Raw genomic sequence first — 17,705 nt, 5'->3', positions numbered from 1 at the left:
AATTTTAAAAATCATTTATTAATAATCACATAACATCAATAACACAGTTTAAAACAACAGCGATAGATTAATTGCTATCATATTTCATATATGATATAATAGGTTTGTGATAACTGAAATGAGAGACATAAATTTTGCTTTGTAAAACTATGTACATTTCTGGAGAAAACTGTATCAATAGTCGTGCCATATCTTGTGGTTGATTCAAATGGAGAATTATTCATTGTTAAATTAAATTTATTATTTAAAAAATCAATTAATGTTGAGATTCTTCTGAACGAAAATTGACATTGAAATCTCCAGGAATAATTAATGGTATCTCGTTGTGATTAGTATTTAAAAGTTTTGCACCCTCATTAGAAAAATGAAGTAACTGCTGATGAAGAAATTTAATAATATTTGATACGTTTTTATTGGGAGAAATTTAAAGGACGAATATAATTAATGTTTGATTCTGAGTGTTCAACAGCGGACAACTGCAATATCACCTACTTGTGTAATTTCATTAGGAATATCCAGTAATATGTTGGCGCAAGAAACTGCATAGGAGTGGCATTATGAACAGTATCTGAACATGAATGATAGACATTAGACAGCTACCCACCTGCTCTTGAGTTTGATCGTTGTCTTGAGTAACGCAGTAATAGTTCTGAATATCAATTCGTTCTTCATTATTAATCCAAGTTTCCGAAAATAACAAAAACGTACAACGTTGTAGCACTTTATCTTGCAGATCAGGCAAATGAGCTCGTAAACTTTGGCAGTTAAAGGAAAACAATGAAATGTCGTTCAAACTTATTATCTCACTCAATTTTTCTTCTTGTGTTATTAATCTACAAGTTGAAAGTCTTTGGAATTCAGTTTTTAAGTCCATTAATCCTGCTGGCCGTTTTCTTCTATGATAAAATTTTTTGTCGTTGTTTTAGAAATGATGAACAATCCATTAATGCTGGTAACTCGTGATAATGCAACATATAGAAGCTGCTGATTATGTGTTTTATTGTATTCATATACAATTTTATCAAAAGTACCACCTTGTGATTGGTGTATTGTGAGTGCACAAGCAGACACTAAAGGAAAATGATTTCTTTTGACAAATATGATTTTATTTCTATTCATTGGAATAGATGAAGATCTCCTGAGAATCGGCACAACTGTCCTACTGATATTAAGAGTTTGAATATGATGTGTGCAGCTTTCTTTCTAATTTTGTTACCTATCTTACCAGGAAATCAAACCATAAACGTAGAAGTTCATCATTATCGCCACGTTCTATGTACACTAATTTTCCTACACAACCATAAGCCACCACTCACATCAATATTAGTTGTTATTATGTAAAATTTATTCAGAACTAAAATTATTTCATACGGCAAACCCCCGGTATCAATAACCGATTTTTGTGAAACTGCTGACGAATGTATGATTGTTGATCTGTCGCATGGCAACCTACATAAATATCCGTGGCAGTAGATATATTTTGTCTTCAACGAGATTCAGTATAAATTTATTATATTCCATGACACATTTATTCTCTAAGAAAAGTCTTATTCCATGAGGACATTACATAAAAAACGTGATTCAATTAATGCAAGTTCATATAGGGTTTAGCGCTCGACTTACGCATGACATGACGCGATATGAGTGGATACTCGCGACATCAGCGCTTACGGCGTCGTAGTGTTCAACTTCACGTTGGCGTTTTCGTTGCATTTGTACGGATTTACACCCGTGTAGCCTAAAGAAATTTTTACACCCATATCGCGCCTAAAGAAGTTTTACTTCAAAAATACAGATTGTGATTTAATCTAGTAAAATGAAAAAAATGCAAATCCTTAATATTTTAATATATTTGGATACCAAAACAATAGATGAACTGGACTTCTGAAACCAAATTTAAGTAATACTATGAAGAGTGCAAATTCCTTTTAGTATAATTATTTTCAAAATTGTCGCTTTCAGTTCATAATTAATTTAAATAATTTTTTTTGTTTGATTTATCTATAATCTTAAATCTAGTTTGCTAAAATCGTTACCAACTCTCCCACAATGACAAATTTCTTACTGAATATATCCCGAATATATCCGACAGCCTTCCAGTTAATGACCTTTACGAAAAGCATTTTCGTAGATTATGATTAACTTATGTCATTTACGATATGTGAAACTTTGTGAATATTGTTTAGTTAAGATAATATTATCAGACTAAAGGATATTATTAAACTTAATTTATTACTAGAATTATATTTACATACTAAGATGACTAGTACTCAAAATGCTTCTATAAATTATTTTAAATATAAATTTAAATTTGAAATAATTAGTTTTAAAACAATTAACAACAATTCACTTTATCATTTGATCATATAAAGTAGCCTTAGAAGTTTGAAAAAAGTTGATCATGAGTTTACCAAACGCATAGAAATTACAAGTATTTTGATTTTTCGATCTATTATACTTTCATTTCAGTACACGAAGTCAATATTGCTTATAAAACATTAAACGATTTTAACTCTTTATTCATAGAAAAATCTAAATATATTGATCCAGACGTATCTAAAAATAAAAATCTCATTTAAAATTATAACGTAGCTCATAAATATTAAAAGAAACAAATGTTTTTAAATTATGAAACCTGCGAGAGTTTCTAAATATTTTATTTCCTGATTTTTTTTTAAATTTAAAATATTCACATTTAAAATAATTTAAAATTTTTAAAGTGGAGAATGAAAGCGTTTTAGTATAGAATACATGAAATCATTATTAAATCGTTGACAAAAAAGAAGTGATATATATAACAAAAGTTAAAAATCAATAATATATTATTATTATAATCATAAATAAAATATCATAAGTCTAGTTAAGAAATTTTTTTTCAAGATAATGATATAAATAGAAAATATATTTCCTAAGAGAAATGATAAAATAAGGGAAACAAAAACATTATGAATATGTAAGGTGTGAAATTCAAAATAGAAATTCTAATTATTCCTTTAAAGCTCTTCGTGATCCGGAGATAAACTCGACATTTCAGTATTCATTGCTTAGTTGCTTTATAAATTTATAAATAAGAAATTTTCCATGAAATACTAAATATTAACAGGAAAGCTAAGCATTGTAGTATATAATAGAAAAATGATAAAAGTAATTTAAAACTGGTTAAGCAATAAAGCAGTAGTTTCCAACCCCTTTCACACCGCGACTCCCCCTCATTCTAATAAAAAAAAAGTTGTGCTCTCCTTAATTTTTCTCACAATTTCATTCATTTCATGATCACTAATATCCAATGTTAATAAAAATAAAATATGCATAATTATTTTCTATTTATTTTCGGTAATAGTATTTTGGTAACAGTTGTACGCCCCCCTTGTAACAGTCTCTGCGCGCCTCAAAGGCTGGAAACTACAGAATAAAAGTTTTATAATGTGATACTGCCGACATCAAGCAGTAATTATATCCAATTGCACTATAATATGAATAATAGTATATTTTTAAGCAGAAAAATAAAAATACTAATGTTAACGTATCTATGTTAATACACTTCATCTTTTTATTAACTACTCCTTCATTACCTCTAACTACCCTCTCTATTACTCTATTCGTCTCTATATTCAATAACTTTCTCCTTATATGCATGGTAGCTTACTATATCTCTCTATAACTGCTCCTGCCATTATACATTTTTCATTCATTTTTCTTATCAGCTATTCCAATCTTATATAGATCCATACCCATACTATCATTCATACAATACAGCATCGCCATCTAGACATAGCAACACTAATACCAATTTGTAGTAAATATATATTTATGATAGAGTGATAGAATACAAAGTTATGATTCCTCTTCAAAAATAAATAAAATATTTCCAAATTGATCCGTTTACTAAAGTTATATAACCTGATAAACTTCAAAGAAGCGCTAGTGCATATCGTTGCTGAATCGCTGATAAAACATATGAGTGCGTGTTCTGGCGGAAATAATTTTGATCAAATCCTTTGTTTATCAAACTCATCCAGTATTCGAATTCTGCGAGCGTAACAAATCGATTCCGCGATAAATACTCAACGGTTTTTGATCAAAATATGTTGTTTTATACAATTGTTTTCTCCAAAACGCGCATTTCAATATCGATTACAGATTAAACGTGACGCATTTGATAATCTGATTTGTGTTCTGAACTGTGCGGAATAATATCGTGATGGTAACCGGGAATAAAGATTTTGAATGTAAATTTACACGAAGAAGCAGACTAAATATAATGACCTCGAGGCACGTATTGATCAAACTGATTCCGTTTCTAATTAGATTCGCCTTAAATGATACTGAAAATATATTCACTCAATTAATACAAAATGGACAAAAGAGGAATCCCGACAGATTACACGTTGGATAATTCATGAAATTAGGCAGAAGCCGAATATTTGAGACTTTATATTAAATATAAATATATTATATAAAATATTTGCTAATGGAGTAACCCACTGGGGTGACCTCCACCAGCATTTTTACTGGAGTTTCAAAATTCACCACAATAGCTTATAGAATTTTTTTGTTTCTGATTGCTATTTCATTATAATAATTATATTATTCAACTAATAATAATTAAAAATGTCATTTAAAATTTGCAAGTATTTCATAAATATCACAAAATCACAAGGAACAAATGTTTGTTTTATTTTGGAGCTCTCCTTATTAACTTCCCGTAGTGTAGTTATAGTAATGTGCCGAAAATCGAAAATGAAAATTTTTGCATTTCTCGAAGGTTTTTGAACATATTGGCATTTGAAGGTTTTTGAACATTTTGGCATATCTCAGAAAAAATTGATGTGTGTGTGTGTTTTGTGTGTTCAAAAATCATTCGATTCCTATTGATAGGGAGATGTGCTGATTAGTTTTTGGCAAAGGCATGTCCAGCCGTTACGGAGATAAAGAGCAAAGAGTGCAGAAAATAGAAATCGAGATTTTGAGAGAACGGAGCATCTGATTTGAATGATCTAAAAAACATGCAATTAGTAATGATTGGGAGAAGTGGTTACTAGTTTTTTGGCAAAGGCAGGCCCAGTCATTTCGAAGATACAGAGCTAAATGTACAAAAAAGGAAGTTTTTGAGAAAAATAAGCATCCGAATTGAATGATTTAAAAAACTTTCTGCTTGTTTTGACAAAACAATTGCTTTTGAAAAAAAATCATTTTTTTGTATATCGAAAATAATTCAGATTTCAATTTTAATCCTGGCTAAAGTTTTAAAGCTCACTTATATACTTTATATGAATATTTTTGATTTTGTGATTCAGTTCATATTACTCTTATAATTATTAGACAATGTTACAGTATTTATATTAATCTATTTGAAAACATTTAATATTCCTCGAACATTTCGTTACGGTACGGAAAGTTCCAGCAATTTGCCTTAAGGCACGATGCCATACACCACTAGTTTTTAACTACATTTATATAACTATAAATACAAAACTGTATCATTTTCATGTAGTTTAAGTAAATACTTTAGATAGAATGAGTTATTAAGATTAGTCACTTCTTTTTCTAACGCAAACTAATAATTGTATAAATTAGGTATGTGATTAATTACGCTATTTACTATTTTTTATTACAATAAAAAAAAATACCATTGCTTGCTCAAACTTGATATAATAATGAAAAAAAAATAACTTGCAGAAACTAGATTAATTTATGGAAAACACTTTTTGAAAAAATGTGGACAAAAAAATTTATAACTTTACTCCTTGTTAATAAAACGTTACATAGCCCCATTAAAAGTTAACAATAATTTGAACTTACTGGATTTTTTCTGGAGATGTTTTATAATGTTATCAATTTGATAAAACAAATACATTAAATGCATTATATGTAAATGGAACCACACCCCAAAAGACGGTTGCTCACTTTCTCTAATTTACTTCAATAACATTCATATTTTGATAAATATTTAAACTAACATAAGCTCAAATTATCTTGACCGTTTTTGAATTTTATATAAATAAATGCATTTTATAAAACATATTTATTTAAAAAAATGAAATTTGAAATAGATCATTATTAATAAAATATTACTACAATGATTTATTTTTCAATTTCAGATGAAGACCTTGGCGCCATTCAACAACAAGAACAGGTGAGTTACACAACTATCATATTATCCTTTATATTATATAAAATCACATTATATAGAATATTTTCACAACGTGTGATATAAAAATGCTTCACATAAAACACCATTCGATCGACCTTTTGATATTTGATAAATGGCTTTGTTATGTTGAATATTATAGCATTGATACGTATTGTTAGATAGAAATGTGATATTAAACCGCAAAATTGAATTTAATTGGGTATTGCATGATACTGGAATGGCTCGTTAAAATTTAATTTTGCATAACAAGAAATTGTTAACGTTTTGAAAGTAGGAGTACCATTTCTACCAAGAAAATCGACTTTAACCATACTAATTGATAATTAGACCATATAGGATCAATTGCAGATTGTTTTTCCAGAAGCCATACTAAATGAAATAATGTACTAGGGAAATGCGTATTATCATTTATAAAGATATTATTCACATAATTGGATCTGATTATTAGGGATCTTTCCTCAAGATGCTTGAAAGTAAACATAATTCCAATGTATTATATGTTTTTTTCCTGCTGAAATAAGTTTATGACAATAATAAATACATTTTGCAACAAGATTTTGCACTATATAAGAATATATAATCTGAACTTTATATAGTTATGAATGCGATATAATGTAATAAAACGAAACAAACACGATAGTATGGTGATACTATCGTTAAAAATGTGAAATGAATATTGGAAAACTCGTAACTTAATACCTATTTAACCGTAGTTATCTACATAAAATATTTACTTGTTTTGAATCAAATAATTAACATTATCGAAGCCTAAGAAATTTCCTTCTAATTCAATTGGCATTGTTTGAAATTAAATTTGACTGGATAACATTTTTCTTAATTCAAAATGTAGCTTTATATATATATATAAAACAGAATATGTATGATTTCAGAAATTGCTTTTATTTTTAACATTGAAAAAGTCGTTTTATTGAAGCCAACAAACCGTGTAACCAATCACCGGTACCAAATTGATTTCGACTTCTTACACGTGCGTTATCAATAAATCAGTTTTCAATAATGAAGGTCGGGTGCATGAAATTTTCCCTAACATTTCCCTCAATTACAATAGCGATGTAATCACGATCAATGACCGATAAATATTTATGTTTTAATAATACATATATTGGGTTTGAGATAGTAGCAATTATTTAAAAAAAAGAGTACAAAAGAGTGCAAGCAATCATTGATCGTATTTTTACTTCCTTATTCACATTCTAAAACTAGTAAAGTTCTAAAACTTTTTGTTTGCAACTTTAGCTTTGCGTGTATAAATCCAAGTCCATTTGAGCTTTTAATTCTTCGTTAGATTCCTTCTGAGTTCATCCATCAATTTTATATTTTTCATTCTATTGCAACAATGTATTTAAATACGTTTCAATCAAATTTTTTTTCTAAATTTTATAGAACTCAAATCTAGGGTACACAGTCCAAATACCGCATTAGTAAGTTTCTATTCAGAAAGCTTGCTTTTCGTAGAATTAACTTAATCGGTTTGGCAATGCACATTATAATTTTCCAATTTCTTGTGGACTATATGCATTTTTCGTGATTAACGAAATTAATTTTGATGAATTGAACAATATATCTAATTAACATTGAACAAAATTAACAATGACATATATATGAAGAGTCAATGTTCAATGGACTTCTCATATTTAAGGACGAAATTAGGCCATGTTTTCTACAAATCATCCGGCCATAGTGATGAAACCGGGTGTATTGTATAAGACATTTTTTCCATAACCCAATCTTCTCATTTCGCTTAATAAAAGACAATATATATTGCGACCTCGCTTTATGATATGATAACGCTTCCTTCATAATTGAATTGGAAGTGAAGATATTTTATTGTACCAAATACGCGAGCTTTTGGCTTTTACCTTAGCTAAGCTAAATATATATATATATATATATATATATATATATAATATATATATATATATATTCATATATAAGCATATTCAGATGATATATTTAACGACATCTAATATTACTTACACGGAATCAAAAGATTCAAGAAAAATCTCAAAATTGTATTAAAGGTATATAAAAGATACTTTTATATAGCTTTTGTCTATATTTTTCCACATTAAATAATAAAATATTAAATTATTATATAAATCAATGCCTAGTTAACATATTATATATACATATATATATATATATATATATATATATATATATATATAGCACATGTATTCTATATAATATATGACAAGTATTCAAAAATCCCATTCTAGATTGAATTCTTATTTTAACGCAGTTAATAATAAAATTATATTTAAGTTATAATTAAAGATGAATAGATATATCAAAATAAATATGTACCTTTAAATACATGTCAAAAAATAAACACACTGAATAAAAGTAGAAAGTTTTTATGCTTTACATGTTTTACCATAAATATTAGTGCTATGATATATATTGCAAATGTAAAATTGTCGATCTATTTTTTCTCTAAACTCATAAAATTTCAAGAATTTTAGTAATGCTTAAAATTTTGATTATATGAAAAAAATATTGTTGCTAATTGTGGCGAGATCATGTAGTTATATAGTACACATTATTCTAGAATGCATAACTTACTATAATCAACGATTGAACTTAATTAACAAGATATAGAAACAAGAATATTAAGAAACCTTTTAATCTATATACATTATTATCAAATACAGAAACATATAAGTATTTAATTAATTTTATATCATTGTGTAAAATTAAGCTTTGAGAAATGTGTTTACAAAGTTTTAGATGTAATAAATATATAAAGATATGGATAGATATTAGTGAGAATCAATCATATTGAAAAGTAGTAAATGACCAGAGAAAATTTAGATCCCAATAAATATAATTCAAATAATGTAGTTGAATAGTGCGAAGTGTAATTGATTTACTGTTATCGTAAAGAGTAAATTAAACTATCCATTACTTTCTTATTTAATTTCTTCTCTTTAATTTCGTAATTATTTTTTTGCTTCTGATCAGATTCACTACTTTTAGTAATCTACAGGTATTTCGGATAATCTCGAGTTGATTACCGAAGAGTCTGGATCAAATCTTTACCAAATTGAACAATTTTAACTAGAACGATCATAACTAAAATTTGCATAATATAATATATATTATATGCTTATAGAAAAAGATAATATTTTTGGTACAAATATCCATGTCCTTATTTCGACATCTTCAATCAAGTCAAACCTTGCAATGGCACAAAATGTCGTATATTGAAAATAGCTGAGGAAATGAGGTGTAAAATGGCAATAGGAAACCTTTGACATTAAACTTTCTTGATTCGAGTTGAAGTTCAGCAAAGTTCACGGGACAGCCTTAAAAAAATATATATATATATATATATATATATATACACACATATATAGTCAAATATTTACATATATGATAATGATATAATGTGCTTAGCTAGTGTAGTTCATAATCATTTACATAAAATCATTAACATAAAAATGCATTTATTTTTTTCAATATCAGTCAAGTGACCGGTTTTTCTTTAATTTGAGCAAGTTTAATTAAAATGAACGTAACATTTACTATTTCACGAGATTGATAATAGACAATCTGAATAAAAAACCAAAAAACCATTTACAAGTCATGAATACATATTTAACAAATTTACCTGTAACAAATCAACATAAAAACATTTCCCGTATTTGCCTGTTTAAAATATTCAGTTCGTGTAAACATTAAAACGAGCACGTATCTCCGACATCGAAATTGTGTGCACTCATCGCTCTGATTAACAATGCCGTGCTCTCGAAAGCTTTCGGTAGCTCGGTACATGTCGGACTCGCATTAAAAGCTCGCTACGCGCGAGACGAAACATTGACGTCACAGCTACGTCTACAGCTAATAATGTCGGACGCACTATTCTACTGTTGCAAGTACACATTGTATCATCATTTTGCTGAAAAATTCTGTAAAATTCGATTTCTAAGTATATTCATATGAAATGAAATTTTTGAACTAGCTGTAAGTGGAATTCTGTCTTAAGGCAATTAAGGCATCGTGCCTTAAGGCAAATTGCTGCAACTTCCCGTACCAAATATTATTATTTTTTCAAAAACGATTAACATTTTTGAAAAAATTTTACTTCGAAAAAATTATATTTTTGACAAACTATAGGAATTTGACAAAAAATTACATTTTTGAAAAAAAAAAGTTTTCTTTATTATGACATATTTTGGAAATTCTGAATTTTTTTTTAAAGCAATCGTACTGCTTTAACTGCATAGAGACAAAATATCAAAGTGCGTAAGCGCCGCGTCGCCGTCTAATGGATAAGCATTGGTACGGAACCCATAGGAATGCAAACAAAATTTATACTTATTATTAAAATCTCTATAAATCATCTGATAATTTGAAGTGCATATGTCTAATGATCATTTTTGGTCGCCAAATGGCTCATTTTTTTACTTTTTCCTCCATATCTTCAAAGTTGTTTGACCTGCCTTCCCAAAAATTTGAACAGTTTTTCATTTAGTCAATACAAATAAAATGTTTTTTGAATTATTCAAATCGGACGCTCCGTCCGCTTAAAAACTGAGTTACCGTTTTCGGCACTTTTTGCCCCTTATCTTCGGAACGGCTAGACCTGCCTTCGCCAAAAATCAGCACGTCTCCTCATCAATACGAATCGAATGTTTTTTGAAATATTCAAATCGGTTGATCCGTGTTCCCGAAATTGTCGATGAAAATTTGTATCCGCACATACATTCATTTTTTCTAAGGTATGCCAAAATGTTCAGAAACCTTTAAAACGTAAGATCTATAAAAATTTTCATTTTCGTTTTTTTTGCGATTACTATAACTTGCCCTACGGGAAGTTAAAAATTCTCAAAGAGTTTAAGCAGAAGTATTTAGCAGAAATATATACTTCAACACCTACGTAACTTAATACATAGGCCCACAATTGAAAAAAGAACAAAATTTGTAATTCTTCGGCATGACAGTGTTATAATTTCTGTCGTTTACTTATTTTTCTACTAACAAGTATAATGCTATTTCAATTCGCATGTACTAATTAAAATTTATTAATATTGCATATACATTTTGAGAAAAAATAATTTCGTATTGGATGTGCTTTACCTATAGAGATCACTGAAGGAATCTTTATTTTATACAAAACATACAAAATTTGCATATCTGAGATGCCCTGTTTGATTGAAAAGCCTACTTTGATAAATTTGAATATTAATATATAAAAGTTTGATCCCACGCGATTAATACAGAATAACCTCCTGAATGAGATGGTGTGAAGAACTTTTCATTGTTGTAAAAGACAAATTTTTATGATATTACAATTTCAAGATTACATTAACGGAAAGGCAAAAATATATCATCGCACAAAAAATAATAAAATACAAGCCTGATTTTTAAGAAAACCACCACAAAATTGAATGAATTGACAAGAGAAAACTCACAAGGTTTTAGATTGATTGAAAATTCCTTCGCTTTTAAAGCAAAATGGGTTCCATGAGTAACTTTTATATCGTTCCGCAATAAACGATAACGTGGTATTATGAGGTTTTGAAATAAAATATTACGCCAACATAAAAATATCAAGAAAATAATTTTCAACATTATTTTCATAATCATTAAACATTACACACACACATATATATATATATATATATATATATGTACATATACATGTGTGTGTGCGTGCGTAAAGCTCTCTCCAGTATCATTCTCCCGCTTTCAGATGATAAATAATTATTATTCTAATTATAATACAACAGAAACAAACATTATATACACATCTAAATCCCTAAAGGTCAAACGCCCAACATTATTCAACAAGATAAGTTGCCTATGCTAGACTACTTTGCGAAACATTATATAATTTTGTGCGAATTTTTTCATCATGTATCCTGAAGAAACGGGAGCAAATACACAGCAGATATTTAGTAAAAAAAATACCATAAATAAAATTTCCATTAAATAGTATTAACTAAACGTCTAAAATTTTACTTTGGAGTATATTTGATATTACGCATTTGTTTTGGATATTTCACATTTTCAAAATGTTAACAGTTCTCCAAAAGTTCTTCAGAAAAGCACAATCTCACTTGTGGTTCTATTATCACATGTCAGCAGACGTATAAATGTGATACCATTAAATATTTATATGCAATTCAACTGGGTTGAATATTATATTTATAATTCATACATTTTATAGAAGGGTATGCGTATGTGATGATAATTTTATAACATATATATACGTACGACATATCTGTACACAATTCAACATATATGTAATTCAAAACATATATATCTTCTTCCTCGATGAACTTATCATAATCGTCTCATGTAGTATTTCATTCTCCTCCATTGTTTGCAGTACTTTCTCATTTGTGATAACGAGAGAAAAGTAGTATTTCTAGTAATAAAACTCTGACAAGGAGATTCCTTCATGGAAAAAGGTTTTCTACCCGTATTCTTCTTCTTTGTAATTGTGTCGGCTTATCACGTCCTTTTAGCTTTACCTTATTAACCGACGAATGTCTGTGAGCTTCGTCAAGCTCAACGGGCGAATAATTTCATGCGACATTAAACTCTTTGCCAAAGTTGCTCAGATATACTGCTGGATATGTAAAACAAAACATCTAAAGCCAAAATATGTACTAAGATTTTATCGGTCTTAATTTAATTTATAGTATTTAGTATTTACACAAATCCATTCAACTTTTGTACCTTGTTTCTAAGAGCTTGCCATAAATGAGTTTATTTCCCTTTTAAAATTTATAAATATCAAAATATTAAATATATCTACACTAAATAAAAGAGAAAGAGTTGAAAGTTTCCGTGCATTTCATATTATCCAAATAAAATTTGATATTTTTAAATTGTATATATTAAATCATTTCATTCATTAATGCATGAACTTAATATATATTGAAATGACTTTACAATTACAATTATACATTGTACACATTACAAATTGTATATACATTTGAATCATTTCATTCGTTAATGCATGAACTTAATATATATTGAAATGACTTTACAATTACAATTACGTTTTCAAATATTTATATTTAAAAAATATCAAACATTTAATATTTGATACAATAAATTTAATGTATAATACTGCATTAATAGTTTTCATGTCAAGTAACAGTTGTCTTATCTCTTAATTCCATTTTTTTTAATTACAATATTTGTTACAACTGCTAAATAATTTAACATCTAGTAACAATAATAAACAATAACATAAATTTAAATAAAAGCGAGTACAAAATAAAGGATAGTATTTTCATTAAAATGATATCCGTAGTATGATGATTTAATATAAAATAAAAGCAAATAATAATAATAATAAAATTAATAAATAAAATAAATAAAAAATGATTATAAAAAATTACAAAAAGAGTAATTATATGAACATTATTTAGAATTTATAAAATAATTTCTCATAAATAAAATTTCTATTTAAGGAGAATGTATTCTTTCGCCAACTGATGTCTATGTACATTTATGTTATTTTTATATTTAAAATGATCCCACGAGCAAATTGTGTTTTAAGCGAGTAATTATTCAAGAAAAAAATGTTTATCTACAGTATATATAAGAATGCTCAAATTAAATTCATATAACGACCAAAACCTCATTTGAAATTATTAAATAAATGTAACCTTCCTATTTAAGGAGAATATATCTAATATTAATATGAATATATAAAATGTAATATAATAGATAAGTGTATTCTATTTGCTAGTAATCTATAAACATTAAAAGCAAAAATCAAAAATTCTACTAATATCTAAAATGTGAAAAAATATTTAAAAAATGTGATGTGTCATCATGAGAATCTGATAGTCTTAGCATTCAAATTTCGCAACTAATTCAAATGTTTTACTTGCATATTTGAAATAGTTGTTTAGACTGATTTTAAAGTCTTATTTTGATCATTTTCACTTGCTTATATGAGACCTAAATTTAGCAATATATGTTTGCATATTGTTCAATTTTTAATTTAAAAAAATGATAAAATGGCCGTTTTAGCACTATTATTTATCACTGTAACTCCAAATGACAATATTTACCAAAAACGAACAAACTCCCAATATTGACAATGATGGCACATCCTTATGAAACAGACTCATTATGATATAATAAATATAATATCATTACAACGTTTGCTACCAGGAACTAAATGACAACTAGACAAAGTTCTTTTTTTAATTAACACTTTATTTTAAAATTACAACCTTTAAGTATTTAATATCTAATTTAAATTAAAATTATGGTAATATATATGGCAGGACATGCCAGTATGATCCAAAGGATTGCACATGATATTTATGGAACCCAAAAGGATTACACATGATATTAAAATTGGATTAGCGAGGGATAAACTACCTCGTCATATATAAACACAAAAATATTTAAATCCAAATTTAAAATTATTTATATATATATATATATATATATTATATATGTGTACATTAGTAAACTTATGTGTGTGTTTATATCATATTATATGTCGCCTGTAAAATGACGCCTGTTGATTCGTCCATGTGATTAAATTTTCTGATATTAATATTCCACTTCTCGCGATACAACTCGGTCTGCGTTTGTCATTTCAATTATGAAATTTATCAAAAATGAAAAAGAAGGGTATAATAGAATATCACAACCTGATTACTACGCCATTTGAAATTTAATACTCACAAATGGCATGAATCTAAAAGCTCTCTCGTTGGCTTTTATATAAATTAAGTACAATGGGAAAGATAGATTCCTTTGTTTCAAAGCGAACTTCGGAAAATGTCATCCCTCTTCAAGAGCAGTACGTTGGCTTCATTGTTAAAAATTACAGACTTTCTGGTGTATAAAGTTTGTAAGATTTTACATTTCTAGAACTTCCATATACTGATTAGAAACGAAAAAAAGAAAACAAACAAAAACTAATTCAACACTACACAAAAAAGTATAGAAAACAATAAATTACAAATTAATATATAGAACCGACAAAAAACCTTTATTAATTATTCTGAACAATTGGACTTGACCTTGCCTCAAATAGTTTTTTTTACATCTTTAACCAAGTGATGCATATTTTCTACTAAATGCAAAGCTTCTTCAAACTTAAGTAATGATATTACTATTAAAATGAGGGTTTTATTTACAAATAAAATGTGGCAAAATATTTTGTGACAAAACTTTAACTCAGTAAATATTATATCTACCCAACTATTCAGTTGGGTTGCTTTACAAAATTATTTACGCATTCAGTGCAAAATGATTACAACGTTGATAATAATTAATTAGTTAATGGAAAGCACACAACGCTTGTTCGCTCACTAATTAATTCAGAATATGCAAAACAAGTTGGAAATTACATTTATAAAATTGATAAAAAGAATAACCCTTTTTCACAATTATATAGGATTATACAATTTAAAGCTTGTTAATATTTATTGAGGCAGAAAATATAATTCCTTAAATTACCAATCAAAATATTCTTTAAATTCTTTATATTCAACTTCTCGTAGAATAATTAGAGTTGAAATGAACAAAAAATCGAGCAGATTTTTCCAATACCTGTACGATTGGAGGCCATCTAAAATTCATATATTACGATAAATAATATATTTATAATATATAAATTCAAACAGAGACAATTTGAAATTAATAAGTTATTTGATTAATTTGAATACTATAAACCAAGGAAACCTTAGCATTCATATAAACTAATAAATTTTTTTGAAAATTAGTGCTTTTGAAACAAGATAGAAACCAATCGAAACCATAGAAATAATTTTTATTTCTTAATTTTTAATTAAGTTTTGTTTTAAAAAAATAGTATAATTATTTTTGTTATAAGCTCTTCAACTTTATATCATCAAATTGTCTATTACTGTAGTTCTATAAAAAAAATTGTATTTCGACAGTAAAGAGCCTGATGATAAAACGTATCTATCTAGTAAACTTACAGATTTTATTTTGTTCGAAGAGGAAACATTAAACTATTTTTTGAATATTTCAGATTTTTTACAGAATATATATATATATATATATATATATATATATATAATATATATGATAGTTTTGTCGACGTTGATACATATATGTAATATTTTTGCAGCAAACTTTCAGAGAATTGTTTTTTATCAATTTGGAACCATTTGAGCCCTTGGGAGCATGGAAATTCGAAAATGTCCATATTAAGGACCACCCTAATATATATATATATATATATATATATATATATATATATATATATATATATATTATACACTTCTAGCAAAGTACACTTCTTGATATCCTAATAATAATTTAAATCTATGTTTATTTTCCGCTGAATAAAGGTTAGGATGTTGGCCAAAACGTATGAATACCAAATGAACACATGAAAAATCCTTATTCTTATCCTTAGTGATTTGGAAATTTTCCTGAATTGTATAAATAAGCATCCCATCTTGACTTTTGGCTTCGGATAGCGCACTCATTTATTTTATTCGGGATTAAGATAATCAAGCCGTAGTAGCTTTGCCAATTTTCTCTTACATATATAGATCAAATTTATATGTAGTCTTTTAAATGTTTAATATGCTTCATTAACAGCCCTTCCCATTTGAGATCACGTATGATATATTATCGATATTATTGCTGATATTTTAAAATGGAAAATATTCTTGCTAGTTGCAATCATTCACACACGTGTGTGAAAATAACATTCATCGAATGCATCTGTGTATCTAGATAAATGCTTATCAGACTTTGTACAACGAACAGGTAGTAATCCCAATAATTGTACAGTGCTGCGTGGGCTGCAGGCGAAGCATTGCTAATTAATAATTAAAATGTATAACACGTATTAATTTAATGTATTGATTATTAATCTATCACACAAATAGACTGAAATATTCGACTCTGGTGTGTAATTAACTAGATTCAAGTTCAACACACCATTTGAGAAATTGATTTGGCATCGCTTTACAAAGTATCATAGATAGCTTGAAGTAGGACTAATAAAGAGATAGAAGAAGTCGTTATAAAAACAATATTTTTTTATTTAGTTATATTATATTTATCAATTATATTGATTATAGTCTAACGTATTTATTTTTATTTACAGGATACTGCTGAGTTGCAACTAGAGAAACTCAAAGCTGAAGGTATGTTTTATGAAAATGATATGTAAATGTACTACAGCAAACAAAATTGAACTTTTGGTTAATGAAAAAGAAATAGTGCTTGAATTAGATATAAAAAAGGTTGCAATCATATCAATAAAGTCAAGTAATTTCGCCAATTAATACTTTTGACGAATAAAAATATCGTAACCCACTTCAAATATCCATATTTCACCATCCAATTGCATACCAATATATGTATGATATATTCGTATGGAATTCTATTCATTCATTACTCCACGTATGTTTGCAACCAATAGTGCGCACGTATTCAAATAAATATTAATTTGCAATTAGTGGAAATATTTCAACAATAACAATTTTAATGAAAACAGTACTTAGTTTAAAATAACATTTGCAAACCTACAACAATGCAGAATGTAGGATGATAT

The 17,705-nt window shown here is 27.3% G+C and overlaps 2 protein-coding genes across 2 annotated transcripts in view; one reads left to right on the top strand and one right to left on the bottom strand.

Moving 5' to 3' along the window:
- Window positions 1-17,705, bottom strand: part of LOC113384970 (protein AAR2 homolog) — a 36,484-nt gene that overhangs the window by 10,635 nt on the left and 8,144 nt on the right. The gene's annotated exons all lie outside the window — the stretch shown is intronic.
- Window positions 1-17,705, top strand: part of LOC113384969 — a 38,128-nt gene that overhangs the window by 14,196 nt on the left and 6,227 nt on the right. Inside the window, exons 3-4 of the mRNA XM_026622749.1 lie at window positions 6,102-6,136; window positions 17,256-17,295. Coding sequence (XP_026478534.1) covers window positions 6,102-6,136; window positions 17,256-17,295 — 75 coding nt within the window. The remainder of the gene's footprint in view (window positions 1-6,101; window positions 6,137-17,255; window positions 17,296-17,705) is intronic.

Source organism: Ctenocephalides felis, unplaced genomic scaffold (assembly GCF_003426905.1).
Source record: "Ctenocephalides felis isolate EL2017-DRISC unplaced genomic scaffold, ASM342690v1 CF-g0.4_SCAFFOLD_03571, whole genome shotgun sequence".
Lineage (NCBI taxonomy): Eukaryota > Metazoa > Arthropoda > Insecta > Siphonaptera > Pulicidae > Ctenocephalides > Ctenocephalides felis.
The sequence above is the reverse complement of the archived record's forward strand: the minus strand, read 5'-3'. Positions and strand labels throughout refer to the sequence as shown.